General features: G+C 38.1%; 1 protein-coding gene across 7 annotated transcripts in view; it reads left to right on the top strand.

The window, feature by feature from the left end:
- Positions 1–17,443, top strand: part of PPP1R9A (protein phosphatase 1, regulatory subunit 9A) — a 350,761-nt gene that overhangs the window by 2,351 nt on the left and 330,967 nt on the right. For all 7 annotated transcript variants that reach the window (XM_010839754.1, XM_010839753.1, XM_010839757.1 and 4 more), the window contains exon 2: positions 1,167–2,777. In XM_010839754.1, coding sequence (XP_010838056.1) covers positions 1,383–2,777 — 1,395 coding nt within the window. In that variant the 5' untranslated portion in view covers positions 1,167–1,382. The remainder of the gene's footprint in view (positions 1–1,166; positions 2,778–17,443) is intronic.

The following is a 17,443-nucleotide window of genomic DNA, read 5'->3' as shown; positions in this document are numbered from 1 at the left end:
GGGGGAGAGTGTGAAGTCTGAAACAAATGTCAGGGTAGAAGGAGATTGTCGATGCCTGACAGAAAAACAGGCACCACACTCTGAAGCCTTTCTTGTTTGTCTGCATGGGCCATGCATGCGTGCTGGGCCAGGAGCCGAGTTTGGTTGGAGACAGTTTCAATGAAAGTGTGTGCTTCCTCATCTGATGGAGCGTGCGGGTGATAGGGCTCGGCCTAATATTAAAAAAACAAAACAAAACCAAAACAAAATGAAAAATCTTTAGAGCTACAGTGTCTGCTCCACAGCGGATCTTGAAGTATTTGCTTGCTGGCATATTGATGTAAAATCCAGCTGTGGGCTTGAGGAAACCGGCCAGCATGCATTGCGTTGTATTCTGAGCTTGTAGTAAGTTAGGGGCAAGTGTAATAAACAAATCAGGGCTGTGAAAAGAGGTTTCATGGTCTGTTTACCTTCTGATCGTCACGTTCTCATACATTGATTCCCATGATATTGTATATCCCACTCTATAATTAATAATTCACTCTTAGGAAACTTCCAAATATTTGATATGGTTCTGAACTTAGAGTGAAACTTACTGCCATTTAAGAACGTTATTATGCTTGTTTTGGTCTGAAATTCCACTAGGGTTGCTTTGGGGATGATATAGGTGAGAATATTGGACCAGAAAGAATGGAATAAACCACTGTAGGCATGTTTTGGAGTTTGTAAACATAGATTCTGAACTTTTAATTATGCTTGTGCAAAAAGAATAAGTTCTACCCGATGTAGGGAATCTCAAGTAAATATCATTTTTCTGGATAGTTTGATGATTTCTTAAAGATCTGGGGACTGCTGGTTTCTTTTAAGGTCATTCACAAAACCAACCAAAACTGGGGCTAAAGTATTGCTTTCAAGTGTACTTATGTGTCACGTGTGTGTGTGTATGATTTTGGTGTGTGTGTGATTTTGGTGTGTGTGGGGGTCCTCAAGTTATGTTTGAAACAGTTTTGTTACCCAAGATTGATCAGAGTTATAACTTTTAAATTCTTGGCTTTAAAGTTTCCAGTTCAAAAAGTAATTTCTTAGTTGACATGTGGCTAAGCCACTTTGAAAAATGTATTAATAGTTGACTAAGCATAAATTCAAATAAGTAAATGAATTCAGAAATTCATTCTTTTCTGTTACAGATGAACCTGTAGTCTTGCTTTGAAAAAGCCATTTTGTGTAACTCTTGACTGAATAATTTCCTAATACACCTGTTGGGAGGATCACTGACACAGTATGCCATTTGAGAGGTACTTTTTCTTGACCAGATACTGGTGATTAGAGAAGAGAGGTGTTTTGTTTTTTTGGTTTTTTTACCTGATCATTATGAACATTGGCTTTTCACCCCTGAAGTAAAAATGTTGAAAACCGAGTCTTCAGGTGAACGTACCACGCTCAGAAGTGCCTCTCCTCACAGGAATGCATATAGAACTGAGTTCCAGGCATTGAAAAGTACCTTTGACAAACCCAAGTCAGATGGGGAACAAAAAACAAAAGAAGGTGAGGGCTCCCAGCAGAGCAGGGGGAGGAAGTATGGCTCCAATGTCAACAGAATTAAAAACCTATTTATGCAGATGGGTATGGAACCCAGTGAGAATGCCGCAGTCATGGCCAGAACAAGGGGCAGAGGTGGACCTTCATCCCCGCAGAGGCGAATGAAGCCCAGAGAATTTCTGGAAAAAACAGATGGCTCGGTTGTTAAGTTGGAGTCCTCTGTTTCAGAACGAATTAGTAGATTTGACACAATGTACGATGGCCCTTCATATTCTAAGTTCACAGAAACTCGCAAGATGTTTGAGAGAAGTGTGCATGAGTCAGGACAAAACAACCGCTATTCCCCAAAGAAGGAGAAAGCTGGAGGGAGTGAACCTCAGGATGAATGGGGTGGTTCCAAGTCCAACCGAGGCAGTACTGATTCCTTGGACAGTCTTAGCTCCCGGACTGAGGCTGTCTCCCCAACTGTGAGTCAACTGAGTGCAGTATTTGAGAACACCGATTCCCCCAGTGCCATCATTTCCGAGAAGGCTGAGAACAACGAATACTCAGTGACTGGGCATTATCCCCTCAATTTACCATCTGTTACCGTTACAAATCTTGACACCTTTGGGCACCTTAAGGATTCTAATTCTTGGTCTCCTCCAAGCAAGCACAGTGACGATGCAGAGGATGCTCAGAAGCGTAGCACAAGCCCAGGACTAGAGGTGGCTTCGAAAAGTACCTCTCTAGCTTCTGTGCCCAGTGAAGAGGCGCAGCAGAGCAAGGCAGCTGAGGACCCCGCATCTAACCGGGAGGCTCCCGGCAGAACTGACAGAGACACCCCTGAAGAACCTGGTGCTGAAAGCGAGGCAGTGCCAGAGCCTGAAATCCCTTCACCACAGAACGAACCTTCAGAAGACGCAGAAGCTCGTTTGGTGGAGAGTGAGGCAGCAATGCAACAGAGGAGAGAACTTGCAGGTGGTGATTTCACCTCTGCTGAGGTATCTAGGTTCACCTGTGAAAAGGAAGTATTTGAAGAGCCGCATCATTTTGGGAGCTCCCATGTTTACATGCACAGTGACTATAATGTGTATAGGGTGAGATCCAGGTATAATTCAGACTGGGGAGAGACAGGTACTGAACAGGAGGAGCAGGAAGATAGTGATGAAAACAATTACTGTCAGCCTGATGTGGAATGCTCAGAGATCGCTGGATTGCCAGAAGAGGAAGACATCCCGGCAAACAGGAAAATTAAGTTTAGTAGTGCTCCAATTAAGGTAAGTATATTTTCTTAGTTTGTTTTTGGAGTTGTTTTTTTTTCCCCCCCTAAGTTTTTTTCTTCGTATTTGGGCCTAACTGTATGTAGACTAGGACTGACAGCTGTAAAAACTACCAGGTTGTTGATGCACACATGTTGTCTGGTGATTTTAAGAGTTGGGAGTTTTGAGAGCTATTTCTTGATGTGCTTTATAGTTGTGTAAACAGCAATATTGAAGTTGAAGAAGTTTGGGGATTGTGAGATACATACCAGTGGACTGGAGTATGAATAATATGAACCCTGAAAACCAGGAGTGTTAGTTTGAAGGAAAATTACTTCTTTAACTAGTTTTACTTGAAATTATCCATAAATAAGAAAATTATCTAAATGTAAAGCCTGTAGGATTTGAGGTATCATGTACAAAGGGAGAGTTATGATAACCTTGAAATAATATTCTTTATTTACTTGCTTAAAAAATCTGAGTTATTATCCCTTACTGAAGTTTAAGTGGATTGTGAGGAATGCTGGAACTTTTTTTTTCTACTGCTTCTTGGTAGTGAATGTTTGATTTGTGGAAATATGTTAGCGGACTTAACTACTTAAATTGGAAAGCTATGACTCTAAATAGCTTTGCGTTCAGAATTTGTTATATGGCTTTAAAATGGAATTGTTTGAAAGGATGTTAAATTGATTTGCTGTTCATGGATTTATTTTTACCTCTTAAAAACTGGATAAATGCCAATTGAATTCAGATGCTCTATTCTAATGACTTCACTTAGTTAACATTTGGAATAGAAGAACAGCACACACACAAAAAATACATCCGCAGCAGGTGGTGAAACATTATTAGCTGATAGGGGCAGTGGGGCAGGAGGTGTTTGGTTGAGTATCAGCATCTCTTGGAGTGCTTTTTCAAAGTGTCCTTGCCCATCAGCTGAGTCCCAAGGTACTGGCATGCCCTCTTAGGGGAATCTGGAGGGCTGTGGTGGCAGAGTTTGTAGTTTGCAACCACTTTCTAGGGACTTTTAGCTCACACACTGTGTGTAGATGATAGATTTGGAATTAGATATGTCATTTTCTTAAATATTCCCCTCAATATCTAAAGCCACTGTCTCTTGTTATTTCCATCTTGTAAAACTATCATAGAAGGCTGCAAGATATGTTATGTATATAACAAAGATAAATATGACCTTTCTGTAACTGTGAAATTCTTTCTTGAAATAAGCTAATAATCTGTGAAATTATTTACTGATGTTAACAGGCAAACTTGCCTTTCAGTAGTGTAAAGCAAAGTTTTGGGTCAGAATGGGTCATGTCAAGTTAAACTATGTTTGAAATAACTTCTGGAGCTATGAGTCTCGTTTCTAAGGAAACTAGATTTCTTTGCTGCTCTTTTCCCACCTCCCTTTGTCAGTCTCTCCCCTACCCCCAAGTTGTAGGCACTCTCTTTAGAGGACCCTTTCCCTCAGGCCCGTCCAGCCAGCTCCTAAATTTCATTGCTCAAGTCCCCTTTGCAAGTGCTCTCATTTGAGCATCATCTTTCTACCCCTTAGGAAGAAAGCAACAAGATTAAATTGTTACACATCCAGCAAGGCAGGAATAACTGAAATGAACTCTTCAAGGAGTTTGTTAAAACCAGTGACCAACTCCCTAATGGGGAATAGCAGCTTATTAAAATTTATCAACCCAAGTGGAGCACCAGCCTTGAATTTGGGTCCTGTGCTGCACAAAACATAACTGCAGTTATTGGTTGAATGGATTTTAAAGGATTTATCATTGAAACTTGGATGTTCATATGTGAACAAACCAGGGTTTAGGGTAGGATATTTTGAAATTGAAGTCATTTTTTTCCTGCCATTGCTTATAACAATAAGCATTTTGCCTCTTAATTTTCACATTACAGACTGTATGTCACATAACAAGGAATGAAATAGAGTACATGCGTTTAATGCTTTCCATTAAGAACATGGATCAAGCATCAGATTTGTGAAAGACAAGGTGCTGTGTTTTAGTGGGCAGTTAACTGCACTAGTTGGAGTGGATTAAGTTTGCAAACAGAAGATCCATTCTTAGCCCTTTGTAATGAATAAGACAATTACTCTTTTCTTGTTCCCATTGTTTAACATGGAAGTGGATTCACTTGGAAATCTTGAGAGCTACTTTTTCACTTGTGGTGGTGATGATGGTAGTGTTTAGATTGTTTTCCAATTAAGATTTTTGCCTCAGAGAATGGTAATAGTGTTTATTGAATGCTTGTCAGATGTCTGCTCTCATGCTGTTAGCTGCAGAGGACACAAAAATCTATAAGGTTACCTCTTTCTCTGTGAGCTTGTGGAGTCAGTTCTTAAGCACATGGCATTTAAAACCCATGAAACACAGTGTAAAAACCTGTGCTGAAGTGTCTGATGTCCTTTGAGTACTTTAACCGTTCATGGCTATACTAAATGTGTGGCGTGAACAGTATTCGATAGGGCATTTGGAAGGGAATACACTCAGCCATTCTCTATGGGTGTTTCCTTATTCTTTTTATAAATATTTCTTTATTGGAATGGGAAGTTATGTGCTTTCCAATATAAATCTTTTCCTTTGAAACATAAACACACATCCCTGTTTCAGAAGTAATAGCAAGCATATTCCTTACAGAAATGATCTTTAGAACTTTTACATTCTTTTCCCGATACTCTCATCTTATTCTTCACTAAACATTCTCAACACTTTTGGCCTCTTGTTTTAGAACTTGTTTATGACGTTTATGTGTGTGACAGTGTCCAGTTTCTATTTTAGTTCTTCTGTAGATGTTTTAAATTGATATTTCCCTAAGATGTCTTAATCTGGACCTAGAAAAAAATGTCAAAATAATAGCTAATCTTTCCTGTGTATGTATATCCTTGATATATAATTGTTGATGACTTTTAGAAATGGTCAGATTATTTCTTAATGGGTAGATTAATGTGCTTCATTGTGTCATGGAAAATTAGAATGAAATTAATAATAGAAAATATAAAATCCAACTTTGGAGTATGGAATGAGGGAGTGTTATGAAGATATGCTGATTTGATATATGGAATTATACCTTCGTTCTCAAGAATTTCTCAGAATCAAGGAATTGAATTAAATTTGTCTCAGATAAATCAAAGAAAGGGTGACATTAACATTTTTTTTATTATTATTTCAGAACATTTATTGAGTCCTTACTATGTGTCAGGAACAGTGAAATACAATAAATACATAAAATTACCAGAGCTGATGAAGTCGGGAACCGGTGGCCGGTGAGAAGTATACAGCTCATTAAGATCACTTCTTAGGTGATTCTGCTCAACTCTGTTCTTGGATAGTCCAAGTCGTCACTGCAGTCTTGTTAAGAAAGTCATGACCCTTTCTCTGTTTCTGGTAGTCGTAGGTCCTTTAGATTGGTGTTCTTGAAACATAATGTATCGGAAAAAGTGTATTTTTTTAATTCCCAGCAAGAAAAAGTGCTGGATTAGTGTTGAGATACATTATGCTGTACTTTTCTATGTGTTTTCTCAAGTTGCGTGGAGTTTTACAAAGCTGGAGTTGAACGAGAGTCACCAATAGCTGCAATGTTGCTCTAAGCCGTACATGATGGTTGTTGAAAATGGATTTCTTAGCATTCTCTCCCTGTTCTGGGGCTGTGAGTTATTTTCAGGGGGGTACATGAGGGCTTTTATTCAGGATGCTGTTCTGAGCATCATTCTGACACCCAAATTTCTGTCTTTGTGCAGCTTTCTCCAACAGTCCCGCTCAGTGTTTCTAAACTTGAATTCACATTATCAATCACACAGGGACCTTTTGAAATGCATATTACTTTTCAGTAGATGTTTTGTAGGAAATTACCTTGATGCAGTAGTTAGCCTCCGAGTACACTACCAGCTGTCCCAGAGGTATGGAATAGACAGGCTCAGCCACCAAATTAAAATGCTTGAATCATACGATATATCAAATCAGTTTAAAACACACAGCCAAAAGCAAGAGGAAAACCGTAGGGGGTGGTTAGGAGAGGGGCGGTAGGTTAACGACCTTAAGGAGACTGAAGAGATTGAAAGGAAGGACCTGAGTCCTTTCACTTTTTTGTACCTGAATCCTGGGTACACAAAATTCATGTGTCCTGTGTCTCTCACATCAGCCTTTCCCACTGATGATGTACATGCTTATGAGGACTAGAGTTGAGGAAGAACTCTGCATAGACCTGGGCATCTTACTTCCTGGGATACATACTTGCTGAATCGAAGAGAGTGGGGACAGGTACACTTAGATACAGGTGTAGGTTTACCAGTTTGCCTGCTAATGAGCCATGGGGGCTATTTGCGTTTCTTGGTGAGAGCACCTGAGGGTCCAGAATAGCCTCATACTGAACGTGCTTGCTGGAAGGCTGATACGGAATGGCATCGCTGTCAGTCCAGAGATGGCATGATAATGGCTTGCTCTTGCCATTTTGGAATATTTTGGAATATCTTACAGGTTACTGATTTACCTAATTTTAACGTGTCTTGTTTTGGAATTTTGGAATATCTTACAGGTTACTGATTTTGGAATATTTTGGAATATCTTACAGGTTATTTTGGAATATCTTACAGGTTACTGATTTACCTAATTTTAACGTGTCTTGTGACTTTTCTCTTGGTCTTACAAGCTCTCATTACTGTGCTTAACTAAGTCACTGAGTGTTAGCTTACTACCATCAGTGATGATAACTTCTTATGAGTTTCATCCAATCCATTTATTTTCTTAACCTTTATAAACAGAATTTAATATTCCCAAGCAATACCACAAACTCTCACAATAGTAGGTCTGGGGTGAAATTTTGCATTTCTGACAAGCTCTCAGACTGGTGCCGATGCTGTGGATCACCAGACCATTATTTGGAATATGATTTTGAAGTATAATCTTCTGGCTTCTGAATGGGGCTTGTAACAAAATTTACTCTTTAGATGGGTATGCTGTAGCTGCTTGTATGGAAAAATATTCTTTGAAGCTGAAACAGGTGTAAACTTGTTTCTGGATGCCAAAGTGGATTATGATCTCTAAATTCATAAGGAGTTTGGGTCATTAAAAAGTCGTGTTTTCGACTCTGTGTGGTCTAAATTTTTAATTATAAAAGGACAGGAGGAGAAAGTTCTTGACAGACTCAGAAATTCCATTTCTTTCATTCTTTTGGAAGCCTAAATTTGAAAGCTTCTAGGGGGAGTAAAAGAATCATCATTTTGTATAGCTTGCTTATTTGGATAGCATTCAAACTGAGCTTCCTTTTAAAATTTGGTGTTTTATAAATTATGGTTTATGACCAGGCAAATATGTCAAATGTTTTAATGTTCTGTGTAAAATCAAATAATGAATAGTTACTGAATGACCCCTTTTCTAATACTGCATATGTGTATACTAATAGCTTTTCCCCTCCACTGAAATTTGGTCATTTAATATTTAAATGAGATTCTTTTCTACAGCAGCCTATTACAGATGTTTGCAGAAATTGATTTGTAGTAGAAAATTTTAAAGTTTCTTGCTTTTTGTATCATCAACGTTTTTTGTTCCCCTCTAAATTTCCTCACAAAGGATGCTCATTGTTGCAGTAATGAACTTTAAAGAGAAAAGGCTGAATTTGAGGGAAATAACTTTCTATTATGTCATCCATCCATTGTTTACTTTATTAACCTAGTCACATGCCTGTCAGCAGTAATTTGATTTGAATCTCTTCTCCATTAGATTTTTTTCTAACACCTTCTTCACCTAAGAAAGAAAAAAGACTTCAGAATTTCTATAGAAAAACAATTATATATACAGGATAAATTTTGTATAAGCAAATCAACTGTTATGTTTAGTTCTGAATATCACTTCTTTGTTTTTGTGCTATTATCTAATTTACTTAATAATTTTTCTTAATTTCCAATGCTCTTCATTTTCAATCTTTCATTTTTGTTCTTTTGCTTCATTATGGTCTCCAGTGTTCATTTTGAATAGAAAAAAAAAAGTAACTTTTCAAGTAATGCTTCACATTTTTTCTTTCTGGTCACTTTAAAAAATTACCCTTGTTCTAATCGCTTCATCTTGGTTTGTGACGTAGAAACTTAAAGATGAAAAATACTTAAGGGTAATCTAGTGTAATTTCCTCCTCACTTCAGTTAGCCCTTCAATAGCATATTGCTGACAGATGATCATTCAGCTTCTGCCTGAATAATTCCACTTATGGGGGGTTTATTATTTTGCAAGGCAAAAGGAAAGTTAGAAGGAGGGACGTGCTGTGTGCGTGTGTGCGTGTGTGTGTGTGTACGTGCTCATATATTTGCTTATTTTCATTTATCTTTAATTTGCAGTTTTTTATTGAGATCACATTTAAATAACATCAGATTCACCATATTCAAGTGTACAATTCAGTGGTTTTCAGTGTATTCACGATGTTGTGCAGCCAGCACTATTATCTAATTCTGGAATATTTCCACCACCCTAGAAAGAAACCCTGTGTCTGTTAGCAGTCGTTCCCAATTCCCTTTCTTCCCACATCCTTTGGCAAACACTAATCTACTTTCTGTCTCTATGGATTTGTGTCTTCTGGACATTTCATATAAATGGGATCAAGGGCGTGCTTTTTAAAGAGAATGTAGGAGATGCAGTGAGCATGTCTTGAGCTATGTTAAAATTTAGGATACCATGTGGGCAGCAGACTAGAGGAGGAAGGTCTAGAGGGTGAGGATAAAGGACTTTATGGATGGTGACATGTTCTCAAGATGAAGTGACAGGATATGGGGGCCACAAATGTTGCCTGCCTGTTAATGCAGTTTCATGGAGAGAAAGAAGACAGGAAGCTGAGATAACAGCAGGATCCAGAAAAGGATGAGGATATTTGTTAATTGAGGAAAAATAGTGGATGGGGCAAAGAGGATGGTCAGAATCACCGCCTAGCTTGGGACACTGCACTTTCTTCACGTAATCTGAAATTGCCATTGATGAAGCTAAGTGATTTCTTCAGCACAGGGCATCTTTAAAGGCACAGAAGCGCTGATGCCAATTTTCATCCTTGCTGCTGCTGCTGCTGCTAAGTTGCTTCAGTCGTGTCCGACTCTGTGCGACCCCATAGACGGCAGCCCACCAGCCCCACTGTCCCTGGGATTCTCCAGGCAAGAACACTGGAGTGGGTTGCCATTTCCTTCTCCAATGCATGAAAGTGAAAAGTGAGAGTGAAATCGCCCAGTTGTGTCCAACTCTTAGCCACCCCATGGACTGCAGCCTACCAGGCTCCTCCGTCCATGGGATTTTCCAGGCAAGAGTACTGGAGTGAGGTGCCATTGCCTTCTCTGAAGTTTCATCCTTACATTGGTCTTTTCTAGCACGAAGAGACTCTTGTCGTGTTCCCATGACCTGATTTATTTCCATCCTACTGCTCTTATGTTTTTGCTTGTATTATTCTTTTATGTTGATTGGAATTGTTCATGGATGAACTTCACTCTTTATTTTAAAACTTCTTCCCCTTCAGTATTTCAATATGGATTTTATATGCCATTCTGACTATTATCTCTATAAATTATATATGAAATAAGTCATTTTGGGCAGGCACTTAATTTATTGCACATTGTCAACTAAAGTATATTATACACATCACTTAAATATTACTAACTGATAATGAGAATAATACCAAACGTTTCTTTTTTTCTTTTTTTAAGCTAGTATGGTACACTTGATTTATCTGGCTGTGCTGGGTCTTCGTTGTCCAGGCTTTTCCCTAGTTGCAGCAAGTGGGGGCTACTCTTGTTCAGGTTCTCTTGTTGCAGAGCACAGGCTACTAGCGTGTGTCGGCTTCAGAAGTTGCCCACATGGGCTTAGTTGCTCTGAGTCATGTAGGATCTTCCTGGACCAGGGATCTAACTTGTGTCTCCTGCATTGGCAGGCAGATCCTTTACCACTAGGCCACCTGGGAAGCCCCCCAAACTTTCCTGATATTCTGTAAAGTTGGAGAAGTCTGCGTCTTGAAGCTTTGGTTTTCTTATGTGTAAGTGAGGCTGTCTTACTTGGAATTTTTCACTAGAATCTCTTCTCAGCTTTAACCTCTTGTTATCTTGTATTTAAAACATATTTGTACAGTATCATTGCCATAAATATTTGTGCTATTATTTCAAAGGGAAAAATTTGAACATCTTTATTGAAATGTCAAAATGAAGTTATGTTAAATTGCTCTTGAGAGCGTTATTTATACTATAGATTGTAGTTAAAAACTTTAAGATGATTAAAAGATTAAACCCAAGGGAGTACATTTTGATAGAGTCACTTTTAGAGCAACTCGACTTTTGAAAGTATGGCTTGAACTATATATTAGAACACCTTGCTGAGGAGTCTAAGAATAAAGAAAGAAATGTTTTGTAATATAGTTGCTGACATATTAATTGCTTTACTCACTTTTGTTCTGGAAATAGCTTCACAGCACAGTTCAACACGATTGAGATATTGATAATCTTCTGCATGATTCCCAGTTTTTTAGCCTAACTTGCTCTCTCTTTCTCATGTGCCAATCCTTACAAAAAGGACAATGAAAAGGCAGAGGGTAAAGATATTTGGAAATTTTATATTTATTTAAGAATAAATATTCTTAAATAAATATTAAATAAATATTTAATTTGTTTGGCTGTGCTGGATCTTAGTTGCAGCTTTGTGGGATCTTCAGACTTCCTTAAGACCTGCTGGATCTTAATGAACTCTTAAGTTCAGCATATGGGATCTAGTTCCCTGACCAGGGATCGAACCTGGGCCCCCTGTGTTGGGAGCTTGGAGTCTTAGCCCCTGGACCACCAGGGACATCCCTGGAACTTTTGTATTTTAGGAGGAGCAAAGTCTTGTTGCTTGTTTAATATATTACAGAAGGATTTAAAAAAAAGCACTTGTAGAGTTAAAACTATTTCACAATATATATGTGTGAAGAAAAGTGGTTTTAAATGGACCGGCTCATAGACCTGTTAGCCTTTTCCTGTCTCTTTTTAAGTCAGATAATGAATGAGTTTTGTTCTGGGGGAAGCTAATCTTCCACATTATTTTCTACACCAGCTGAAATACGGTGGCCTAGGTTGGGGCACATAGTGGTTGACAAAGGGTCGGAAAAACGAACAGAGCGGTGACCACGGTGGCTGCCTGGGGAGAGCCAGGCTTGCAGAGTGGGGATTTGGTGTTTCTTCCTGATGCTCTGCGATTGGTGTGACTCCGAAGCTGTGTGCCCGTGTGCCCTGAGTCTGCCGCTGTTCAGTGAGGTACACCTTTCTGTCTCTTCCACTTCAGATCTCTTCTCCAAATATTGCTTTTTAGTTCTCTTCTTTCAAACAATATGTCAGGGATAGAACTTTGTGGAGGGTACATTCATAATGGAAAGTATGTTTAATCTTGATATAAAGATTTTAAATAATACGTAAGGTCAAAGGTGCCTGTTTTGAAAAGTTTTCCTTCACTGTCAGGGACCTCAATAGAGGAGGGAGAACAGGTTTATTGGTTGGTTTTTAAGGTCCACTTGTGAGTCAATGCTGTGTTGATGGATTCTTTTTACTCAGCACTTGTTTCAGATAGAATGGATGTGCCAAGTTTTTTTGTAAGAAACAGACATGAATTCACACTTTCATTATGAATCAGCTATTGTATTTTTTAAAAAGAACCCATTCCTGGAGCTACAACTACTGTGTATACAATAAATAAGGAACAGGGGTATACTGTATAGCACAGAGAAATATAGCTATTATTTTGTAATAGCTTTAAATGGAGTGCAGTCTATGAAGTTATTAAATCACTGTGTTGTACGTGTAAAACTAATGTAATATTGTAAATGAACTACACTTCAATTAAAAAAAAATTAAAAGAAACCAATCCTTACAGGAAGGGCAAAACTTCCTACAGGGTGTCTGATGATCACCTTGGGTACCAGTCTGTAAAATGTAAGAGTTGTTATTATTTTCTGGCCACACCACGTGGTGTGCAGGATCTTAGTTCCCCGACTAGGGATTGAATCCATATTCCCTGCAGTAGAAGCACAGAGTCCTAACCACTGGACCATCAGGAAATCCCCAGAACATAATTATTTTTAAAAGTTTATTCTGTAGGTAGAATACTAAACTGCAGTAATTTAAGTTGTGCATCGATTTTATTTTGGCCACTCCACGGACACAGCATGCAGGATCTCAGCTTCCAGATCAGGAATCGAACCTGTGCCCCTTCAGTGGAAGCACAGAGTCTTAATCACTGGACTGCCAGGGGGAAGTCTGTAGGCTAAAGATTCTAGATAGTTGTGCATCAGTTTTAATATACGAATGCCAGAGCACATGTTTCCTCTTAGAAATTTTAAGATTGAGCACTGATCATTAAAACAAACACACAAACAAGTCTCATGAAAAATAAATGCTGGGCCAGAAATGAAAATGGATGATATAATAGGGGAAGAGAAATGTAAGAATGATGATAACATAGATCAGGTCTTCGTTGACTTTTGATACATGTGCATAACACATGTTATGTTTTGTTTCAACGTTAAATTAACATTGAAAGGGAATTAACTCTATATACAATTTTTTTTGTCAGCATCTAGAATTATCTATGATTATTTATTTAGGGTAGATTCCTAAAATACTTTAAAGTCGTTGATACACACAGTCTGAATTATTATTCAGAAGGATTTTGTTAGTTTATAATTAGCATTGCATTGCAATGTTTTTCTTATGATTCCTGGTGTTATATATATGCTTTATAGTTTTCAGCTTGTTAGGGTTCTCATAATTTCTATGTATTATATTGACTTATTGGTGATGTTGAATGTTTTCATCTGTTTACAGGCATTTTTTGGATATGAGTTCTGAGTGTTATTTATTGCCTTTTTGTCAGTGATTATTAGTAATAATCAAAGTGTTTATCAAAGTGTTGTCTTGGTAGGAAGTTAAAAGAACTCAGATATTCAATTAATAGTGGAATGGTTATAGTGTAATAAGATAAAGCTGTTACAAATCTTGTTTTATAATTTTTTAAAAAAATATGTGTTTATTTAACTGGTCTTAGTTGTGGCATGTGAAATCTAGTTACCTTACAAGGAATCGAACACCAGCCTTCTGCATTGGGAGCTCACAGTTGTAGCCTTTGGACCACCAGGGAAGTCCATAAAATTTTTGAAAATGAGAAATATTTTGCAGTATACAATCCTGTAGGCTAAAAAGACTAGTTAAATATTTAATTTGCATTTTTATCACAATTTTAATTTTAAAACTGAAAGACTGAAGAAAGCCTAAAAATACATACAGCAAAATGTTAATGCTAGTAATTTCTGGATATAGAAAATAAAGGTGATGTTTATAAAACTATTTACAATTTTCCAGATTTACTAAATTCTCTACAATGATCATATATTATTTTAATTATATAAAAAAGGGGGATACATTTGGAACGATCAACAGTAACAACTATGTTTTTTATTCTTTTGGCCATACTACGTGACATGCAGGATCTTAATTCCCTGACCAGGGGTTGAACCCACACCCCCTGCAGTGGAAGTGTGGAGTCTTAACCACTGGACCTCCAAGGAAGTCCCTAACAGCTCTGATGTTGACAGAAACATTAAAAAGTACTGTCACAGAGGGATTCTAATATTTAATTTTTAATGGAATTTTCTTTGGAGGTTAATAATGTCACAGAACAAAATTTTGGAGTATAAAGTTATGGAAAACTGAGGAGTGGTATTGGGTTTAAGAAAATGGGTGAACTTTTGACAGTTGAGTTCATTAAGTGCATACTTTCTAATCCTTGGTAAAATTGATCCCATATTTGTGCCTAAGCTTGTAAGTATTATGTGGGACAGGGCTTCCTAATGAATTTTAAATTATGAGGGTAACACTTGCATAGGTTTTAGGTGTTTTCTTTTCAGTTGCTGTTGTGTGTGTTATATCCCAATGTGTTACTTAAAATGTGGGCGTATATTCTGTATCTGAAGTGAAAATTGTTTTGATGTGTAGTTTTACTCAAAACGATAAGTATTTGTTTAAAGAAACCCTAACAATTCTCCCACATGAGATCATGTCTTTTCTTTTGAATTTGTTAAATTATTGAACCTTAACAGGCTTTGTCTTTCAGAGGCTGAGAACAGAGATGTTAAGTTTAGTATCTTGTCTACATGTAATCTTATGAAAACACTTGGATGCACTCAGTTAAAAATGGAATTTTGTGTCCTAGGTCTCTATATCCTTTTGAATATGTTTTCTCAAATACCAGCCAATATATAGTTTCTTCTTATTGTTCTTTTAAGCAATGTATATTTATTTATTTGGTTGTGCTGTGTCTTAAAGTGGTTGTGGCATGCGGGGTCTTCGATCTTCCTTGCAGCATGAAGGATCTTCAGTTGCGGCATGTGGTGTCTACTTTCTTGTAAAGTAAGTAAGTAAGTAAGTGAAGTCGCTCAGTCGTATCCAACTCTTTGCGACCCCATGGACTGTAGCCTACCAGGCTCCTCTGTCCATGGGATTTTCCAGGCAGTAGTACTGGAGTGGGTTGCCATTTCCTTCTCCAGAGGATCTTCCCGACCCAGGGATTGAACCTGGGTCTCCCTCATTGTAGACAGACGCTTTACTGTCTGAGCCACCAGGGAAGTCCTATCTACTTCCTTGACCAGGGATCAAACCTGGGCTCCCTGCGTTGGGTGTGCAGAGTCTTAGCCATTGAAAGGGAAGTCCCTTTTCCTGACAGAAGCTTTAGCTGAAAAGATTGATTGGATATATGATTAGAGTGTATGGCAGTATGTAATGTTTTTAGTTAGAGTCTAAGGATCAGTTACCCTCAAGCACTGGATAGTGTTACACCTGTGAAAAGCTTTGGGAGACAATGCTAGAGTATATAAATGCTGAGAAAAATATTTGAGGGAGATGGCAGAGTTTTCTGAAATCAGAAGTTAAAGTGTTGCTTTTGGCCTAATCAGATCAAATGATAAATCATACAGTTTTGAGCAATTCCAGCATTTTATAAAATTCTGGTGAAGTCCTTTAAATTGCCTTACTATGTAATCTGATGCTGTGTTATCTTTTTTTATTAGGTGTACTTAAACCGTACTGTGATATGGCTAATAAATTCTATTTGCATTTTATTGAATAATGAGTTTATAATAGTACTACTTAGATATACATTATGTACATAATTATAAGTATTATTTAAAGGAAAGAAGGCAGCATTATTAGATATTCAGTCAAGTTTGAGGTGAGACCTGTGTTTTTCCATTGGGGACTGTGTTGCTTGTAGAATTTTTATATTGCTGGTTCCTTCTCTGAATAATGAGTTCTGTGAATAACATGTTTAAGAGCTCTCAAGAGATTGCTCCACTTTGAAAAGGTAGCAATTAGAAGTTTTAGTTTGAAGTTACTTGGGTTTGGCACTTACTGTTTTGTGAAATTCTTCCCATTAATCTAGAAATGAATCATTGACTGAGTTGATCCCTGTCACTGGAGGATAGTGGAAATAAGCTATAAAGATTGATACAAAATACTTTCAAAGTTGTGGTTTTTCCATATTTTGTGTTTAATGTTTAGGTGATGTATTTGTCAGGGTTCTCCAGAGAAACAGAACCAGTATAATGTATGTGTGTGTTTAGAGTGTGTGTGTGTGTATGTGTGTGTAGATAGATATCAAGAAAGAAAGAGAAAGGTAGAAATAGAGATGTTCAGGATTTGGCTCATGTGATTATGGAGGCTGGCAAGTCCAAGATCTGCAGGGGGGGCTGGAGACCCGGGGAAGAACTGATTTTCTTAAGAATTTAAGTCTAAAAGCTGACAAGCTGGAGACTTAGGGAAGCACTCAAGCTCGATACTCAGGGTTTAAGTTCAGAGGCTGTCTGTTGGCGAATTTCTTTTTCCTAGGGGAAGTCAGTCTTTTGTTCTATTCAGGCCTTCAACTGATTGGATAAGGCTCACCCACATTATGGAGGGAAAGCTAGGTGCTTTACTCAAAACCAACCAATTTAAATGTGTGTCTGACTTTTTGTGACCCCATAGACTGTAGTCCACCAGACTGCTCTGTCCATGGAATTTTTCATGCAAGAATACTGGAGTGGGTGGCCATTTCTAGGACCCAGGGATTGAACCGAAGTCTCTTGCATCTCCTGCATTGGCAAGTAGATTCTTTACCACTAGTGCCACCTGGGAAGCCCAACTTAAATGATAGTCTCAATCAAAAATATCCTTGCAGAAATGTCCAGAATAATGTTTGACCAAGTACCTGCATACCATGGCCCAGCCAAGTTGACACATAAAATTAACTGTCATGGTCAGGTTTTATTAGTTGATTATTTCCTCTGAAGCTGTTTCAGGAGAAAAAATCTTCAATTTCTCCACATATTTTAGTGGAAGAGTTGTTCTGTCCCTGTCATTCTTAGAAAACTTACCAAATGGGTTCTCCCTCTTGGGGCAATATGTAGGAGTATTAGTAGTACTAGTACTAGTAGAAAAAAGTACTAGTATTAGTAGGGAAAAGACCACATGTTTTGGAATCAGACCTGAATTCAGATCCTGCTGACGTGTGATCTTCTTAAGAATGTTTGTTTGAACTTCAAAGATAGGGACTTTGTTTTATGGTTGGCTGCAGTCCATGGGGTTGCTAAGAGTCGGACACGACTGAGCGACTTCACTTTCACTTTTCACTTTCATGCATTGGAGAAGGAAATGGCAACCCACTCCAGTGTTC

The sequence above is a fragment of the Bison bison genome, unplaced genomic scaffold (assembly GCF_000754665.1).
Source record: "Bison bison bison isolate TAMUID 2011002044 unplaced genomic scaffold, Bison_UMD1.0 scf7180017864134, whole genome shotgun sequence".
Taxonomy (NCBI): domain Eukaryota; kingdom Metazoa; phylum Chordata; class Mammalia; order Artiodactyla; family Bovidae; genus Bison; species Bison bison.
The sequence above is the reverse complement of the archived record's forward strand: the minus strand, read 5'-3'. Positions and strand labels throughout refer to the sequence as shown.